Source organism: Pelmatolapia mariae, linkage group LG16_19 (assembly GCF_036321145.2).
Source record: "Pelmatolapia mariae isolate MD_Pm_ZW linkage group LG16_19, Pm_UMD_F_2, whole genome shotgun sequence".
Lineage (NCBI taxonomy): Eukaryota > Metazoa > Chordata > Actinopteri > Cichliformes > Cichlidae > Pelmatolapia > Pelmatolapia mariae.
In genome coordinates, this window is record NC_086241.1 from 50,012,771 (window position 1) to 50,030,133 (window position 17,363).

The 17,363-nt window shown below is 40.5% G+C and overlaps 1 protein-coding gene across 2 annotated transcripts; it reads left to right on the forward strand.

Moving 5' to 3' along the window:
- The first annotated feature begins 270 nt into the window (after positions 1–270).
- On the forward strand, positions 271–16,812 carry slc35f4 (solute carrier family 35 member F4). Of its 2 annotated transcripts, none has more exons than XM_063498713.1 (7): positions 271–637; positions 13,196–13,496; positions 13,752–13,971; positions 14,064–14,189; positions 14,282–14,474; positions 15,118–15,207; positions 15,757–16,812. In XM_063498713.1, the coding sequence occupies exons 1-7, from the start codon at positions 409–411 to the stop codon at positions 15,996–15,998; spliced, it is 1,401 nt and encodes a 466-aa protein (XP_063354783.1). In that variant the 5' UTR covers positions 271–408; the 3' UTR covers positions 15,999–16,812. The 2 variants fall into 2 exon arrangements, with proteins under 2 accessions (XP_063354783.1, XP_063354784.1); XM_063498714.1 differs by lacking the exon at positions 271–637 and adding an exon at positions 8,779–9,143.
- Positions 16,813–17,363: the final 551 nt, after the last annotated feature.

Sequence of the window (17,363 nt, forward strand, 5' to 3'; positions counted from 1 at the left end):
AGAGATATCATGAAATAAAAAACGCATTAGAGTAACTAATTACTGAAAACTCATTTTAGTGATTATTTTAAGCACCTTGCTTTTTTATTTCATTTTATAGATACTGCTATAAGCGGACTCCTCTGCTCTTCATCGCTGATCGCAGCCAAGTTTGCCGTCTCTTATTTTATTAAACACGCATAAAAACGCATGTGATAGTAGTGACACGCCCCCTGGTGTTTCACGGCTGCCAGGCTGTTTGAGTTTGATAACCTTGCTCTGCGTCCGAGAGCATCACTGAAGGAATGTGGATGTGGGTCTGGATGCCTTCCTCTTGCTGCTAATTGTTGATGCAGCCCCGGAGGTCTCTCGCATGGTTTTCAAGGCTCGTCCCCGGTCTCATCTCATCTCCTCCCGCTGAGACCTACAATGATGAGCACCGAGAGTGTTTTTGAGAGTGGAGACCAGCCTTGTATTCGGCTGGAGCCCCTGAAGAGCACACACTTGCCGGGCAAGTCGACGCCGACCGGTGGCAGCTGCGCTGTCTTCACGGACAGCAGCCCCAAAGCGACAGCCAACGGACTGCACGACATTGAGGACCGGATTCTGAGGATCACCGGCTACTACGGCTACAACCCGGGATACTCCAGTCATAGAAGTGAGTGAAAAGATGCCAAAAAAGAAAAAGAAAAAAGAAAAAGAAAGTAGTCTGATGTGGTCATTTGTTGATGTGACAGGTTCACGCATTTATTAGGCAAGTGTGATGCTGCGTAAATTAAAGACTGTGGGAAAACGGTGCTGCCTATCAAAGCATGTTATAGCTGCCAAAAGCAAAAATGCTTGTAATTCGGTGTTTGGAAGAAACAGTGTACAATTGCCAAATCTTTTTAATTGTAATTAGGCCTTGTGCAAAATTGGTTAATGAAAACTGGATTTTAATTATGGCTGTTAAGGAGCAGCAGAGTGTCCATCTCTGCCACTGTCAGCTGGAGGGTGGGTGATGAGCTGGCCCGTCCATCTCTTAGGCACTGTGTTAGAGAGGGGGGGTAAGGGGGCAGAGAGAGGCATACAAACCAAATCTAGCGCTGCGAGACAATGCAGTTACACAGCAAAGAGCCATGCAGTTAAGTGACTGCTTGAACTGTACTCTAATGTTGCCAGCTATCGAGCGCTCACATTCCCCACATTGGCGAAGTCTGTGAACAGTCACTCCCAATCAATTGTTTATTCAAAATCTCACAGCTTCTCCTGTGATGGATGGGAATATTACCAGCTATCTCCTGGCATGCTTCAAATACAGCAGTGCGTGTATGTGTTAGCTAAGCTTCTCTATAATTTTCTTCTTGTCAAAGAGGTTTTGATTTGTGTCAGGCATTGCTCTGAATTTGCTGACATTGAGACAATGGCTGTGATTGGAGAAGAGAGCTGATGGTGCACTTTGTTCAGGGATGATCTTTAGAAAACTTGCCCTCCGGTTTTGTTCGAGTGTTGCCATTGGCAGCGGGATTATGAGAGAGAAAAGTGGGGAGAAAAGCACTAAGCTCTTTGAAAGCCAATCAGTGCTATCATAAATGGCTCTATAGTAATGAAGTGAGGTGAGAGGATTTGACAAGGCCTAAAGCACCGGAGCAGGCACAGATTCACCATTGTGTTGCATAATTGCCCCAACCACTACGATATTATGTCGTTTCTCTTTTAAAGGGATTTTTTCCCGTTGAATAAATTCACCAAAATGCAGCTGGTCATCAGGCCTGTATATGTGAGTGTCTTGACATTCAGATGCTGAGACCCTTAACCTCAATTAAATTGGGCACGCAACAGCGGCTCCCCAACATCTCCCTCTGGCTGCTACATAAAAGTTCAAACATAAATTCCTGACTTAAATACACATGCAGGAAAACGATGTGCTCTCAGTGTTATGGCTTCCCTGCTCTGTGATATACGGTGACAAATCTATTTGAAATCTCAAAGGAAATACTGCCATCCTGATAGGGTCTCATTCAATCAAGAACAGTTCCAGCTGAGGCCCTTTCAGATCAGCTCGGAGCATCTCAATGGCTTTTTAGATAGAGGCTGCGGAAAGAAAAAGCGAAATGAGCCTGTCTTTCATTAACCGCCTCCTGTTTATCAGGGGTGTCAGTTGCAGTAGATTAACCATGAATGCAATCACACATTTTACTTGAGAATGTATCTACTTGTCTGGATTAATTTATTAGAAGAACACCTGATTAATCAGGAGTAGTCCAAACTTTCAATTGAAAACAGATTGAACAGTTCAAAGGCCTCTGAGACAGCACCAGAGTTGTGTAACCAGTACTGAATGACTGGCTCTAATATATAAAGTTAAAAAGTGAAGTATTTTAGTATTTTGTATTTTAGAAGCTTGAAGTAGCACTGGCATCATTGAAATTTACTTCTAGTTTTTAAATAGTGCAAATGTTCCGATGCATCAATATCGCAGAAGGCTGAGATGAAAAGGTGCTGTTGTTGATTACTGATTGGCCAGTAAAAAGAGTTTTTTTCTGATTATTGAAGGATTGTTTTAGCTATTTTTAAGTAAAAATGCCAACATGAAGAACAGTAGGCATTTTCATTATTTTCTGACAACACAGGCTAAATTATTCATCATCTATTTCTGCAAAAAGAAAAAAAAAAGAAAAACGAAAAATAATCATCAAATTAAACAATAATGAAGATCAGTATCTGGTGATGCTCTGGTTTCCACTTTTTGCAGGCTTGAGTCTGTTATTTTATTGTCTAATATATTCTGTACTTGTGAAAATGAAAGATGGGGTGCTGTCTGTGATATTATTTGAAATACAGGGAGCAGGTGTGGATTGCAAGAGCCGTACCAAGGATATAAAAGTGCATCAGTCAGAAGGTTGTTTTTGACCTGAAAGACATTTCCCATTTTTTAGATAGATCTGTTTCCCCTGTTTTTTTCCATCTATCCATCAAATGAATGAAAGTCCATACAAGGTGCTCTCCAGTGCAGCTTGTCAGTGTTTTTCCTGTGTTTACAGCTCTTAAACACGCAGTTGCTAATCTGACTACATTTTATTTGCACATCATCATCCTGCTAATTCTTCGCAAAGTCTCTTTCTTTGCTGCGTCTTGCTGCCTGAAAGCATTGCACTCAAGTACTGTGGTTTGTTTACACTTTGAATCACATGTCCCTCAAGCTGGTGAGTATCATTTTCCATAAAGGATAAGACAAAGGAGCACCTAAATAGAACAGAAGGCTTGTCCTGCCAAGCCTATGGCGTAATGATATATTTAGTAAGATCTTGTTGCCAGTTTGTTCGTATTGCCACTTGCCATCTGTGGTGAATTAGAAGATGCCTCTGAGGGGAATTGTGGACCACATTTGGAGACAGGGTCCGGACTCTAATGCATACAGTACAGTCATGACACAATGGCTGCATGCGGTGACAGAATGTGAGAGGGAAAAAGTAAATGCTTTTCTAAACAAGCAAGGTGCAATATCTCTTGATCCGCTACTTACATGGTTGCACAGCTATGAACGCGTGCTCCAGAGAGAAGCTGTAATGGAATCGATTTTTTTAATGAGAAAATAAAAGGAAAGTAAATTCTAACAGAACAATAGTGTGTGAGGCAAATGCTTCCTCAGCACCTCCTGGAAAACATTGCTGTAATTTGCTGGGTGTCTTTTTTGAGGTGGTAATTTAGAAAAAGTGTGTAGTGCGTGTGCGCTCCCCGCTGGGTAAATAGGTACGGTGCAAGAGAAATTGCAGGTACTTGTAGTTGAAGTCCCACTCAGTACTGGACCTATATCCTTTTCACTGCAGGCGTCACAGTAAAGCAGGGGCACACCTGAGCACTCAGAAGGAAATTATATAGATGAAGGGCAGGAAAGGCAACCATTTATCACAGAGCAGTGTGTTTTTATGTCTACTTCTGTCCACAGACAAAGTCTAGAAACATAAAGAAAGAGGACAGATGATGATTGTGAATCTATACATGCCTGTCTGTGTGTGTGTTTTAAAACCAGATAGTGTTCACACTAGATGAATATCCCTTTTCTTCCTCAAACATTCTGTATGTGCACATACTTATTTTGGACCGTCCCGTTCCCATGTCTGCTCACTCTGTGCTATTTATAGCCAGGCCAACGAATGGGATATGAGCTTTGCCTGAATGACTCCTGGAGTGCTGTTAGTCCTCAATGCTCCTGCGAAAGCACAGAACTAACCTGGGAGTAATGGGTGCAATATTTCTCCATGAGAGTTACAGAAGTGCTGACCTATTCTTGTGCGACTGTACACTTGGTGTTGTAGTATTGCAGCCCATGTCAGGTGATAAAATTGGAAAAAAAAAAAAGAAAAAGATTTTTTTAGCTCACCTCAGCAATTTATGGTTAGGAACTTTGTTTTGCAAGTATCTTGGGGCAATTGCAGAGATTATCGCCCACAAAGACGCTTGAACCCCAGCTGCTCTGGATGCATCTGTCACTGTGTGAGTGGGTTAATGGCTGTAGTGTAAAAGCCCTTTGAGTGAACAGTAAGAAATAAAGGAGCATATAAATTACAGCCAACTGCTGTCATGCAAAGTAACATTACATAATATGGGAAGGGAGTATGTGTGTGTGCGTGCATTGCTGCTACACTGAGGCATGAGCTGCAGCCAAACATTGCCCTCTTGTGGTCTTTAAATCTAATCACATCAATAAACCTTTCACATTTAATAAAAGTAACAAGATACCAGCTGTAAAAATGTTTCCAGCATTTTTAGAAAGTCATTGGGATTATTTATTTGTGAACTGGACCAACAAAACAAACCCCAGAAATAATGACCAAACCATATTTTATTACACTGACAAAATGTTATTAAATTCCCAAACTGATCTACTTAGTAAAGTCAGTATCTGTGCTGTTATTAATCAGGCGTATCCACAGTTTCCACAGTCAAATGGCCACACGCCACAGGTATGGGATGTCTGTGCATTTTACTTGTTTATTAAATTTAGTGATAGAGCACAAACAAAAGAAGAAAGCAGCATGGGTCTGGGTATCTGTTTTGTGAGGGGAACACATTTCATTACAAACAAGCTCCATTTGCTTAACATAAAAGAACATTGAAACTCGTGTAGGTTTTCAATGTCTAAGGCAGTGAAAACAACAAAATATAATAAAACAAAGCAAAAAAAACGAACAAAAAAACCAATTGAGTGTAGGTCTGTGTAAACAAAAAATAAATAGTTCCCACAGTAACAGACTGAACCCACTGAAGTTAGCTTCCTAAACTCACAGTAATAGTCATATCCTTGCTTTGTTCAGTTGGCTCAGAAGGACAAATCCTATTAATTGTGAATGCTAACTGGGCCTAGTTTAACACACACTGATGTTGATATTTTAAAATGTACTTTGTTATTGTTTCAATTTAAAAAATCACCATAACTTTGACTGTGTAGTGCAGAAATGTGAGTGACACAACCCTTTAAAGCTGGGAGAAAATTGTCTCTTTAAGAAGTTTTTTCCCGTGTTCCTGTCCCACCTGTAATGCAGCCAATCATGTTTACCACTAGATGTCCTCATCTTCAAATGTTCTCAGTACCTTGGGTTGAGTTGGTGAGGTACCGTGTCTGGATACACAACTGAAATTTGTTCAGAGGTTTTTCAGCTAAAATTAGCACCCTGTGCTCGTCGTCTTTGCTCCCGGACCTTGTTGAGATGTGATGAGTAACAGAGAGGTGCTAAAGACAAAGACCCGTCTACTGCAAACTGTTGAGCATTAGTTAATCTGAATGACAAAAGAGCCTGAATGGGTCGAGTGCGTCAGTGTGCACAGGAGACTCGGTGTTGCTATGGAGGTAAAGAGGGAGGATGCTGTGGTATATTGTGCTTTGATCAGTTATGCTTGCAGACTGTTTTGTTATATAGACACACTTTCCATTTTATTAGCTACTCTAAAAAGGGATTATTATTAGTATCTTTTCTGTCTTTCTTTCTTTCTTAGTTAGAGAGTTATCGAATGATTGAAGTTCATGTATGGTTTGCTTGAATTGTAGAATAAAATGCAGATGGGTTGTAAAGGACTTGTAAAAGTCTAATGGGAATGAATGATCAGTAACTTTCCTCTCAGCAGTTACAGATGTAACAAAAAAGAAAGCATCCAAAGTTAGATGTAGGCTGAACAGTATAGTAACGCAGGATAGAGAAAGTAATAATCTTCTTAAAACTTAGAGTTGTTAGTCCAATATTTGAGATTGAACTGTGGCCTCCTATAGTGACCGCTCTCCAGGTATTTCTCTTAATCCGATACTGATTCGAATCCCAGGATTTGCTGACTGGGTAGCTCTTCTGTCCCCTCGGTGTCTAGGTGTTGGCTCCTCTCATCAGCAGGTCTATTTTTACATTTAACCCTCCAGCTTGTCCCTGGATTACGCTATTCAGTCCTGCTTGTCACACATTAAATGTGCAAACATATTAAAACAATGCTGATTCTGGTTGCATAATTTAAAGCAGTAGTATTCTTGTTACACTCATTCTGTAATTGGGTGACCCCAGGGAATAAATGTGCCTGCATCACGGCATCATCCTAAAAAATGACAGTAGAGAAGTGCTTTTTACAAAGTGTTGAACTCTAACAGATGAATTACCATAATGTTACTGGAACGTGGCCCCAAATTTTCAGTGTCTTTTTTTCACTTGCAACAAACAGCCAAACAATAACTGTGCTGTTTTCTGTTCTCTCGCAGCCTGAAGAAAGCACAACAAATACTCTGATCTGTTATGCCCTTTGTAGCTTTGCCAGATCTTTGGCTGATCAGCATTTGAAACGGGAGGCAGACGTTAACAGAAATCCTGGAGCAGACACGCTGCAAATAGCTTTCAGTATTCACAGCCAGCCAACTTAGGCAAAAATCACATTGCAGTTCTGTACTGAGTGGTTCCCCTGTTTCCTGTTTCTCAGGTCACATTGCTGCTGTTCTTGCTTCTCCAATTCAGATTTTACTGTAAGATTTCATAGTAATATTATATTACTGGCTGCATCGCCTCATGTGTCTGACCGCATATACTTTGGCACTGATATGTTGTTGACGTAGAGGCCAGAGTGATATTTAGGTCCATTAAATCTTCAGGTAGATAAACCACAGCATCAGATTGAATAACTGCATGGCTTTCCTTGAAATGGAAACTCCTGACTGACTATAATCCTGAGCCTGACTCACAAACTCTATTCCGATCATCAACATAGCTGCTGATGAGGGTTTCCCTTGACTGTGCAGCAGTGACGGATAAAATATTAAAATCCTTCGTTAAAGTACCAGCATATAATAAATAAATAAACAGCTAACATCCTGCACAGAAATTTCTGCATAAATAAATAAATTCTTATCAAAAGCGCTTACAGTGATTATGGATTTTTTTCTTTTTAAAGAACCACACTATAGTGATTTATCATAAATAGACATTTGTTAATTTTTTAAAATTAGGACTTTCTTGTAGGAAAGTGTTTTCATTTTCTTGGTATGGTGGCCCTGAGAGGTCAAACATAATGCAACCTGAGAAGCTTTTGAAGTGACAGAAACCAAAACACGGAAAGGATCGCACTGAGACGCACTTAAAAGACGCTGTGGATTCATCTGTGTTGTAAGGGAGAAAAAGGAAACAGTAATGTGTGTTTTAACAATGTGATTCATATGATACACAAAACACACTTCTGTTGTGATTCGTGAGGGGTTTTTTTCTATTTCTGCTTTGTTTTCTTCAACTTGTTTTGTGTGTTTTTGTAGTTTCTGTACTTGCTGGTCTTTTCTTACGTTGTAATGCGTTTGACCTCTCTGGCCCACCGTATGTTGGTGATCTATGTGTTATGTAGAGTCTTTTCTTACCTTCTGCCTTCAAGTAAATTTGGTACAATGGAACGATACAGAGGGGAAGTACCTCTGCTTTGCTCAACCTGAGTTCTTAGGTGCATGAAATTATAAAAATAACAGGGGAGCTCTTGACTTCCATCCAACTCAGCAACAGATAACCAGTGTGATTCTTCATTTAAGTAAACAGAGTCAGAACACTGTAAACGATTGTTTTACTAACTCATAATGTATTCTGCTTTAAATAACTCAGATTCAGATTGTAGAATGTGGATATAACGCATGAGTACCGTGCAATAATAAAATGCAAACATATAGTAGTGGAGTGTGAATTACGTTGGTAAAAAGGCGTATTTTCCCTCTGAGAGACCTAAGATGACCTCTGTGCACAACAGGATTTAAATGTCTGGAATTGTCATGTATTCTTGTGTAGTATGCACATGGTTTTTGCCTTTTTCATATCATCGCTCAATTGACTAATGTTGCAGGGTTTGAGGCAACAAGACGGAGAGAGCTCTACTAATAATCTGACTCTCAAGGGGTAGTCAAGAGCAGGAGAGGTGCCAAGGGAAGACAGAGGCATTGCAAGACAGAGGACAAGAGTTTGTACAGGGAGGGAGATTAAAGAGAGAGAGGGATGGAAGAAGTGAGGAGAGCCTGGTCAGGTAGAAAAGCGAGGGGAGGAGGAAAAGAGGGGGCACAGCTAGCACAGCATAAATTAGCCTGAGCTGCTTGGTTACCTTCCAAACAAAGCTGCTGATTTGCGGAGCAAAGGAAGAGGAGGGAAAAGTGACTGAGACAGACATGAAAAGAGGAGGGGGAGGATAGAAAGAGATGAGGGGAGTGATTGCACCATGCCACACACACTTGAAGCTCAGTCTCCCTTGGAGACACTGGCAGAGCTGGATCACGGCATGATAGAGCAACTGTAGGGTCTCCACTTCGCTACACTTCCACTGAACTATCACCACTGAGCTGTGGCACTATACAGACGTGCTGGGCTAGAGAGGAACAGAGAGTCAGGACTTGGAGTGCTGGAAGGAGACTGAATAGTTGACAGAGACCTAGGAAGAGGAGGAGGAAGAGGAGGCAGCCAAGAGTGTGAAGAAAAAGCGGAGGAGTTGGGAGTCTGAGGATGCACGGAGCAAGCTGAAGGAGCTGCTGAGCTTGCAGCAGCAGCCAAGCAACACTTCTAAACTCACATACACACTACTTCCAGGGGAGGACAGTGTGTGGTGCCCCCAGTGGAGGATGAAGAAGCACTCAGCCCGAGTGGCTCCTCTCAGCTCATACAGCACTCAGGTCCTGACCTGCCCTAACTCTGAAGGTAAACTGAAAGATCCAAAGAGACCTAAGATGCCATTTATACTGTACTGGAGTATACTGTATGCATTGTGTGTTTAAATAGCAAAATAAGATAAGACAAACTGCTTAACTTTTATTTTCAGGGTCATGAGTGACATTTTGTTTCCTACAAGGTATCAAATACACCAAAGTGCCATGTAGCGTCTGTATGTCTTCATAGGAAATATAGAGATGTTAATAAATATGGATGTTTCCAAATTATATCTGTGCTGCATTTATGTGAGAGCAGCCTTTGGATCTAAAAACCGTTTGAATTTGAATACTGTAAAAAAACATTTTCAATTATTTCAGCCTCCTGGTAGCAGTGTAATGGTAATGGAGTGTGTAAAGCATGGTAGCGGGCCTGTTGTTGTTCCCCCTCATCTGATTAAACATTTTAGCCCCCCACCTTTAACTCTGTTAACAGAGATTACTGTGATGCCACTAATCAACTTTTCATCAGCATCATGATATCCATGTCTCATCTTCAGGCCTAATTTGGATAAAGACTTAATGCGTTTTGACCTGTGCTAAGCTGGCTAAAAACTGCAGACAAGACTATGAGCCTCTTATTGGATTCAACGGGCCTCCATTAATCACTGCCATGCAACATCAGTGGTGGCGATAAAGGAGAAAATGGATTGAAAAGTGAGGTTCAAGAAGCATACTGCGTCACGATGAATGGATAAATGGGTGCCAGTGGTGACTGATGCTATGCAGCACTGGGTTTTCTGCAATGAAGTGTTCTAGCACTTCCAAATACTCTGACTACATGTCCTAACTAATATAAGCTACTGTGCGTGTAACCTGTAAAACTATAAAAAACCTCAAAATATTACACTTTTTTATCCCGAGTATCACTGCAGTGGATGCTTCTTTGACATGAGGAAATTAGCTTTTCTTGGGTTACATTTAACACATTCTGTTCATTTTATCCTGACTTGTAGATTTTAATCTTTGTGCATGTATTCATTCTTTTATCCAATCACATTTTACCTACCAAAACACCAAAACTGATCATCACTACTTAAAAAAAACCCCCACCCCATCACTAAGTAACTAATTATTCATCATGGATATACAGATACCTTAACACTACTAACCGTACATTTTAGCTTTTCATAAAACTTGCCCTGAGTTGGACTGAATTTACCTTCACTCCTGCAGTACTGTGTTGTCAGCCTGCGTTTAGCAGAGATTATTGTTTCCTTTGCAAAATTTTACCACCAATATTTGTCAGCAATAATACTGTCTGCTATGAGAATACAATTTTGGCAATGGGAGCAACTTTTATGAGACAGGGGAATAGTAGAGTTATAATATTACTGCGTCTTGGCATCAGATGAGCCTGTTGTGGCTTTTACCTCAGGACAGAAAAGCTTGCATCCGACACTAAAAGCTTTAGGTTTTGTCGGTGCTGTGAAACACAAACCATCCTGCTGTGTGGATGAAGAAAAACAGACCTAAAGTAAAAAAAAATAAATAAATAAATAAAAAATAAAAGAGCTGCTTCTCTATTGCAGAAATATCAGATCTCAGTTTTTTCCACTTAGCAACCACCAGGTTCATTAGTTTGATTAAGAACCCTTGCTGTGACAGAATGCAATTAAATGAAATCCCTCGATGATGCTGCAGAAACTGTATCGATGGTGAGCTTTTTGCCTTTAATACATCCCCTGAAGTGGGGTTCTCCCATGAGCAATTTTTGTGGTGGGGGTGTATAAGTTGAACTCATTATTACTTTTGAATTTTTTGGGTGCTAAATAATATTTTTCTTTTGTACTTTGAAGGCTCGTAAAAGCCTTCAAAGTGTAAGTGGTCATTGAAGAGGGAATTTTCCACTCTGCACCGTGGACAGACGGTCAGAGCTGCAGCGATGCAGTGTTGGAAAATACATTTACGTGAGCTTTATTGGAGCTACTTTACTCGGATGTTTCCATTTTATGCTAAATTTGTAATATGCCTCATTCCACAGTTTTTTTGTTTGTTTTTTTACACCAATACATTAACAAGAAAGCTCACTGGTGCTTTGCAGATGAAAAACAAGTTAACTTATTTGTCTATAATGAAGAATGCTTTTTTTCTTTTAAAATACTCATTTGGTTTCATCTAAATAAATGTTTGAGGCCCAGACTGGAATAAAAATGTATTACTATAAAAAAATATATATTTGTTAAATTCCCCATTACCTGTACCCTAAGCACAGCTAACCTGCCTAGAGACTACTACACTCAAAAAAAAATTTGTTCCCTAATGCTGACTTTAATTCATTTGATTACGTGTAAATTTCACAATTTGAAATATTACATTTAATGGAACCAGGTCAAATGAAATTTGACTGGCATATATTTTTCTTTTATTTATTATAGTTACATTTTACTTAAAATCATTATTTTGTGTTTTAGTGTACTGACCATTGAAAAACATGTTTTTTTTCTTTTTTCCAACCCCATTTATCATCTTTTTCTGCAGTGAACAGAACTTTAAAGGAACACAAAGTATAATGCATATAAAGTTAAGTTAAAACTGTCTACAAAATGCACTGATGTATCACTAATGCAAAAGTTGATACTGATACTCAGTTTCAGGAAACCAGTTTTCTTCAGAGTGCCTTTTTTCATTTGATGCTAAGTACATTTAGAGGATAATACACTGATACGATCTTAAGTGCAGGACTTTTAATTGCAAAGGAGCATTTTTATGTTCTTATTTTTTACTTCTATCCCTGAACTGATTGAAGACGGCTGCCAGTAATGACTGTTTCCAATCTGCAATTTTATAATCTCTTGGGCAGTTTTTCAGCCACTGAGTGCCGGCGATGATCTCATGCACTTATAAAGGATATATACTATGTTTGGCAAGACTTTGGATTGTTTTATGAAGTTACTCATCAACTTACTTTCAAAGTTTGGTGACGTTTTCCTCTGTTTGCATCCTGTAAAAAGAGGTAATCAATTTTAAAACACATACTGGCATCTGATCACATAAGGAACTTTACAAAAAATAAACTTCTACCAGCTGTCATACTAATAAAATGGCTGTTTGATCAAAGAGTTTGCACTCCACACACTGTGTTACAGCTTCGTTGGATGTAAGAAATGATTATTTACTGCACTTGTTGGTACAATCCATTTCCATTACACGTCACTGACTTGTGCTCCCATTGCTTGACATCCTGCTGAGGTCTCTTTGCAGATAACAAACAGAAGACTATCGCATGCAATAATGAGCACCCCTGAGATGTTGTGTAGAGGAGAGCTACTACTGGTACAAGTTCTAGTGTGTTTCGCAGGGCTCTGGTGTCTGTGGTGGAAATGGCAGAGCTTTAGGTGCTGAGCTAGCAAACAGCACAGGCAGCAAACAGCCAGCACATGTCATCTTTTATTCCTGCCCTGGTGTAAATTGATCACACTGTTGAGAGGTAAAGAACGGATCTGAGCTCACACACATCCCACTTTGCTTTCTCTGATCATCCATAAAGGCACTGGGCCATACGTATCATTTAACCTTTGTGATTTGGATGTTCCAGTAAAGTTCCAGTAAATTCCTTTTCATAGCAGTGACACATGAACAGTGTCCCATGAACACCAAGGTTGGCCTGACTTTCATGTTGACTGTCATGTGGTTAGGTTTACTTTTGCTCTCTTGGCATCCGGTTTCTGTGCACATCTGGCTGCAAAGGGAGTACAGTACATGCTGCATCATGAGGCAACCAAGCTATTTATGGCATGTGCAGCGTGCACCGTGTTAACCCGATGCATTTTAAACGGAGCCTCAATTGTGCCACCACAGCAAGAAAGGCAAACTGAGGTAGTGATCACTAAGGACGACTGATCGATGAAGCTCATGTGCTGGAACCCAGTCAGGAAGCCACAATGCAGGCAGCACTGAAGTCTATATATAGTGGTGCAAAAAATACAAAAGTTGTTAAGTTTAAACTCTGTAACATTATACTAATCAAAATTATTCAGATGATATCTGATGCTAGCTGTGGATTTCCTTTAATTTTTCTCCTCCCTTCTTGACTCTCATTAGGAGAGGATGGCTCAGAGTCTCACGCAGAGACACCAGGAAGTGAGACCAGTATGGAGAGCCAGTCCTTCCATACATGCGCCAACACGGCTCTGAAGGTGCTGGGTGGTTTGCTGATGGTGCTGTGTGTTTCCTCCTCCTGGGTGGGTACCACTCAGGTGGTGAAGCTGACCTTCCAGTCATTCTCCTGTCCCTTCTTCATCTCCTGGTTCAGCAGCAACTGGAACATCCTGATCTTCCCCATCTACTACTCGGGACATGTAGTCACCACACGGGAGAAGCAGACCCCCATCCAGAAATTCAGGTAAACCTTTAAAAAGATGTAAAAACACAGTTAGCTGAATGTGATATCTAAGGACGTTCCTATCTATTATCATTTTACCTGAAAAGCTTCAATAGCAGCCCCAGGAGGCTTTGTTTTTTAGTGAGTTGGAACCAGTATTAAACCACCCTCAAGCCTGTGAGAGCCAAACAACCATCATGTCCATTCTCTAAACACAGTCTTCCAACAATGAAGCATTTCCATTCAGAAGACTTTACTGGTGTTTTTCTCTAACAGGGAGTGCAGCAAGCTCTTTGGGGAGGATGGAATGACTCTCAAGCTTTTTGTAAAGAGGACAGCACCCTTCTCAATCCTGTGGACACTGACCAACTACCTGTACCTCTTAGCCTTGAAGAAACTGACCGCCACTGATGTCTCTGCCCTCTACTGTTGCCACAAGGCCTTTGTTTTTCTCCTCTCATGGATTGTCCTCAAGGACCGGTTCATGGGTGTTCGGGTCTGTATGAAAACAAGAAGGAGATTGTTTATTACCTGTTTAACACAAGCTTTTACTACTTCAAAATGTGTCATCTATGTCTTTATGTGCAGATTGTGGCTGCCATAATGGCCATCACAGGTATTGTCATGATGGCTTATGCTGATGGTTTCCATGGTGATTCCTTTGTGGGTGTGGCATTGGCTGTGGGCTCAGCCTCAACTTCGGCTCTTTATAAGGTCAGACTTCCTCATAAGCCCGTTCCAGTCTGAGCTATGCTTGGTTTTTGATTGCATCGTGTCAACTCTAGCTTTGTTTCCTCACCATCCAGGTGCTGTTCAAGATGTTCTTAGGCAGCGCCAACCTTGGAGAAGTGGCTCATTTTCTTTCCACCATGGGCTTTTTCAACCTCATCTTCATCTCCTGTGTGCCCCTCATCCTGTATTTCACCAGGGTAGAGCACTGGGGCTCACTCTCCTCACTGCCGTGGGGATACATGTGTGGACTGGCAGGACTGTGGCTGGGTGAGAGTGCATATACACCGGATGGTTTCATCCACATGTACAAACCTTTTGGATCATTTTAAGGCTTTTAGTATAACTATAGGGATTCATTTCTAATAATTACCATCAGTCACTCGGTGGATATGATGTTTATATTGTCTGAATATGGATGCAGGATCTGTAGGCAAAGGGCATTATTTTAAGTATCGGAAATTTTCCGGTTTCCGTTTGTTGTCTGCTTATAGCCCCAGTAATGGAACCTTAGCTATCGACTGACAACATTTTAGCTTTTTATTAGCTTTTTGAAATATATGTGTATTCATAAATAATGGTGAGTGGAAGGAAGTGTTAAATGGACCTCCATTATCCACTTTCCAGATAACCTGGCAAGACCATAAGCTACAAAATATTGGCCGCCATCCCCAGTGGCTAGGTCAGACAACTAAGCTAATAGGTTCCCAGATTGTTTGAGCTGTAACATGTCAAACGATAACAAAAAATATCTTATTATTAATAATTGTGTGATCAGCAGTCTGAAATATTTGTGCTGTATTTTTTCAGCACAACCATGCTCAGAAAATGTCTTATCAAGATTTTACCTAATACCCTCAAAATTGTCACTCATCCTCATGTTTACCTTAAATGTCTTCTGTTTCTTTTGCAGTGGTCAACATCCTGGTCCATGTTGGTGTGGTACTGACTTACCCCATTCTGATCTCTATAGGGACACTGCTCAGTGTGCCGGGAAATGCAGGTAAGGTTTCTATTATCTGTCATTCACTGATCATTTCAATGTAAAATAATATGATTGTAAAAAATGGAGTAAACGGCCACACATACTGTGGCGCTGTATTGAGAGGTCAGCATTTAGGGCCACTGTAGCAAACAGATTACACAGCAAGTCTGCCTCTTTTGTCCCGGAAACCCAATCATCAGTGTGCCTCGACAGATCCTGCAACCATCCTCTTGCTAAGGGAGGATCAGATTCCCAAGGCAACACAAATGCCTGCAGACGAGTTCTTTTCCTTAACGGTCTGTATGAAGGTCAGTGGGTTACGGGAACCTGTCCCAGGGCTCCAGACCGCAAAGACACAGAGGATAAAGTGGATTGCTTGTGCTGATTATAAGCTGCATTTGTTACACTAATCCCCCTACAGCCGCACTGTCCTGTGGTTTATCTTACTTTATGTAATTAATCTCGATTTGATTGTGTTTCTCTCTCATCCTTCACACTCTCTATCCCCATCCTGCTCTCTGGCTCCCTCTTTTGTTCCCACCCATATTTATTCCCCTCTTACTCTAGCTGTAGATCTTTTGAAACATGAGGTGATCTTCAGTGTGGTGCGACTGGCTGCCACCTGCATCATCTGCCTGGGCTTCCTGCTCATGCTGCTGCCAGAGGAATGGGACTCAGTCACTCTGCGTTTCTTGGCCACCATTGCGGACAAAAAGTCAGAGGACCACGGCGAGGAGCTCACAGACTCCAGCACCCACACTCGAAGCCGCAGTCGCGCAAATGGCACTGTCTCCATTCCCTTGGCATGACATGCTCTGATAGTGACCTCCGTTAACCAGTCTGGAAACTCCACATTTCTCCAGAGCCCACACTGGAGGTGTGGTGGGACGCTCAGTCCATGTGGACTCATCTATCAGGAAGTGAGGCAGTAACGTCTTGAACTTCAACTTCACTCTGGAGACGTACTGTTTCTATCACTTCACAACAACAGGGGAAACTGAAAACATTTATGGATCATGCAATTTGAAAGAGCTGAAAGTGTTATTTACTTTCTTGAAATACTTGCCGCGCTCCATCCCTCGCACGCACCCAAACCAAGAGCCGACTGGCTCCCCCTTGAGATGCTCTGCAGACTGTATTCTGTGAATATAACTGTCAGCAGGGCCAGTTTGGCTCAGTCTTACACATATTTATGATATTTATTTAGATCTGTATCAATAAGAGTAATAATTTTAAATCTTACTGAATAGCGCTATATAGAAGAATGACAATTATACTATGCTTAATGTACAGGATCTTTTGATTTTGTAATAAAAGTCTTAAAACCCACAAAAAAGCTGCATCTAACTGAGGATCACATGTATGTATTATGTATACATATCACAATGTCACAATGTATGTATTTATTTCTAATATTTTTGGAAAAACTTCTAGCTTCAGAACTTGATTGCCTGGATAACTGAAAAGCATTCATATACATTTATATACAGATAATGGTGCTGGAAAAGCTTCACTTCCCAAAGAGCAAAGCAACGGCTCCACTGTTTCTAAGCAAAGCTTTGAAATGAGGACACATTTTTCGTATTAATATTAGACTAATATTTTAGAACTGACAAACTGACTGTATATTTAAGTATTTGACACAAATAAATGTAAAAAAAAAAAGAAAAGCAAATGACTCTGCACCCTGAATCACATTATCAGTAGAATAATATTAAAAAAAATTTTATTTAATCGAATCTCCTCTGCCATTACAAATTATTTACTGAATATATAATATTAGTCAAGCTAGTCTATAAAGATGGAAACAAGCCTATCAGAATGAACTAAAGCAGACTGTTGTCCCTTTGACCATTAACTGCTCATGGACAAGTATTTTTAGCAAAATTAAGTAGTGTGATTCATTCAGTATTAGTATTCTCTGTGTTGCTCTGATTCAGCAGTGATGACTTTCCAGAATTCTTCTCTTTGAGAATTACAAAGCTTTTCAGTGCTGTTCTTCACTTTCTCACACACAAATACACAATACACAGAAAACTGACAGTTAACTGTAATTTTTCCTTTTTCACAGATACACACAATTAATGGTGAAAATGTCTAACAATGGTCAAAGCTCACGGGACATGGTTTCCTACAGAGCATATGCTATGATCTTGTCACTGTGATTTTTTTTT

Bases quoted from the DNA above. Each gene is read 5' to 3' on its own strand.
- slc35f4 (XM_063498713.1), top strand. From the start codon at position 409: ATGATGAGCACCGAGAGTGTTTTTGAGAGTGGAGACCAGCCTTGTATT. The intron at 13,497-13,751 runs GTAAACCTTTAA...TTTCTCTAACAG, and splicing joins ACCCCCATCCAGAAATTCAG to GGAGTGCAGCAAGCTCTTTG. The intron at 14,190-14,281 runs GTCAGACTTCCT...CTCACCATCCAG, and splicing joins CAACTTCGGCTCTTTATAAG to GTGCTGTTCAAGATGTTCTT.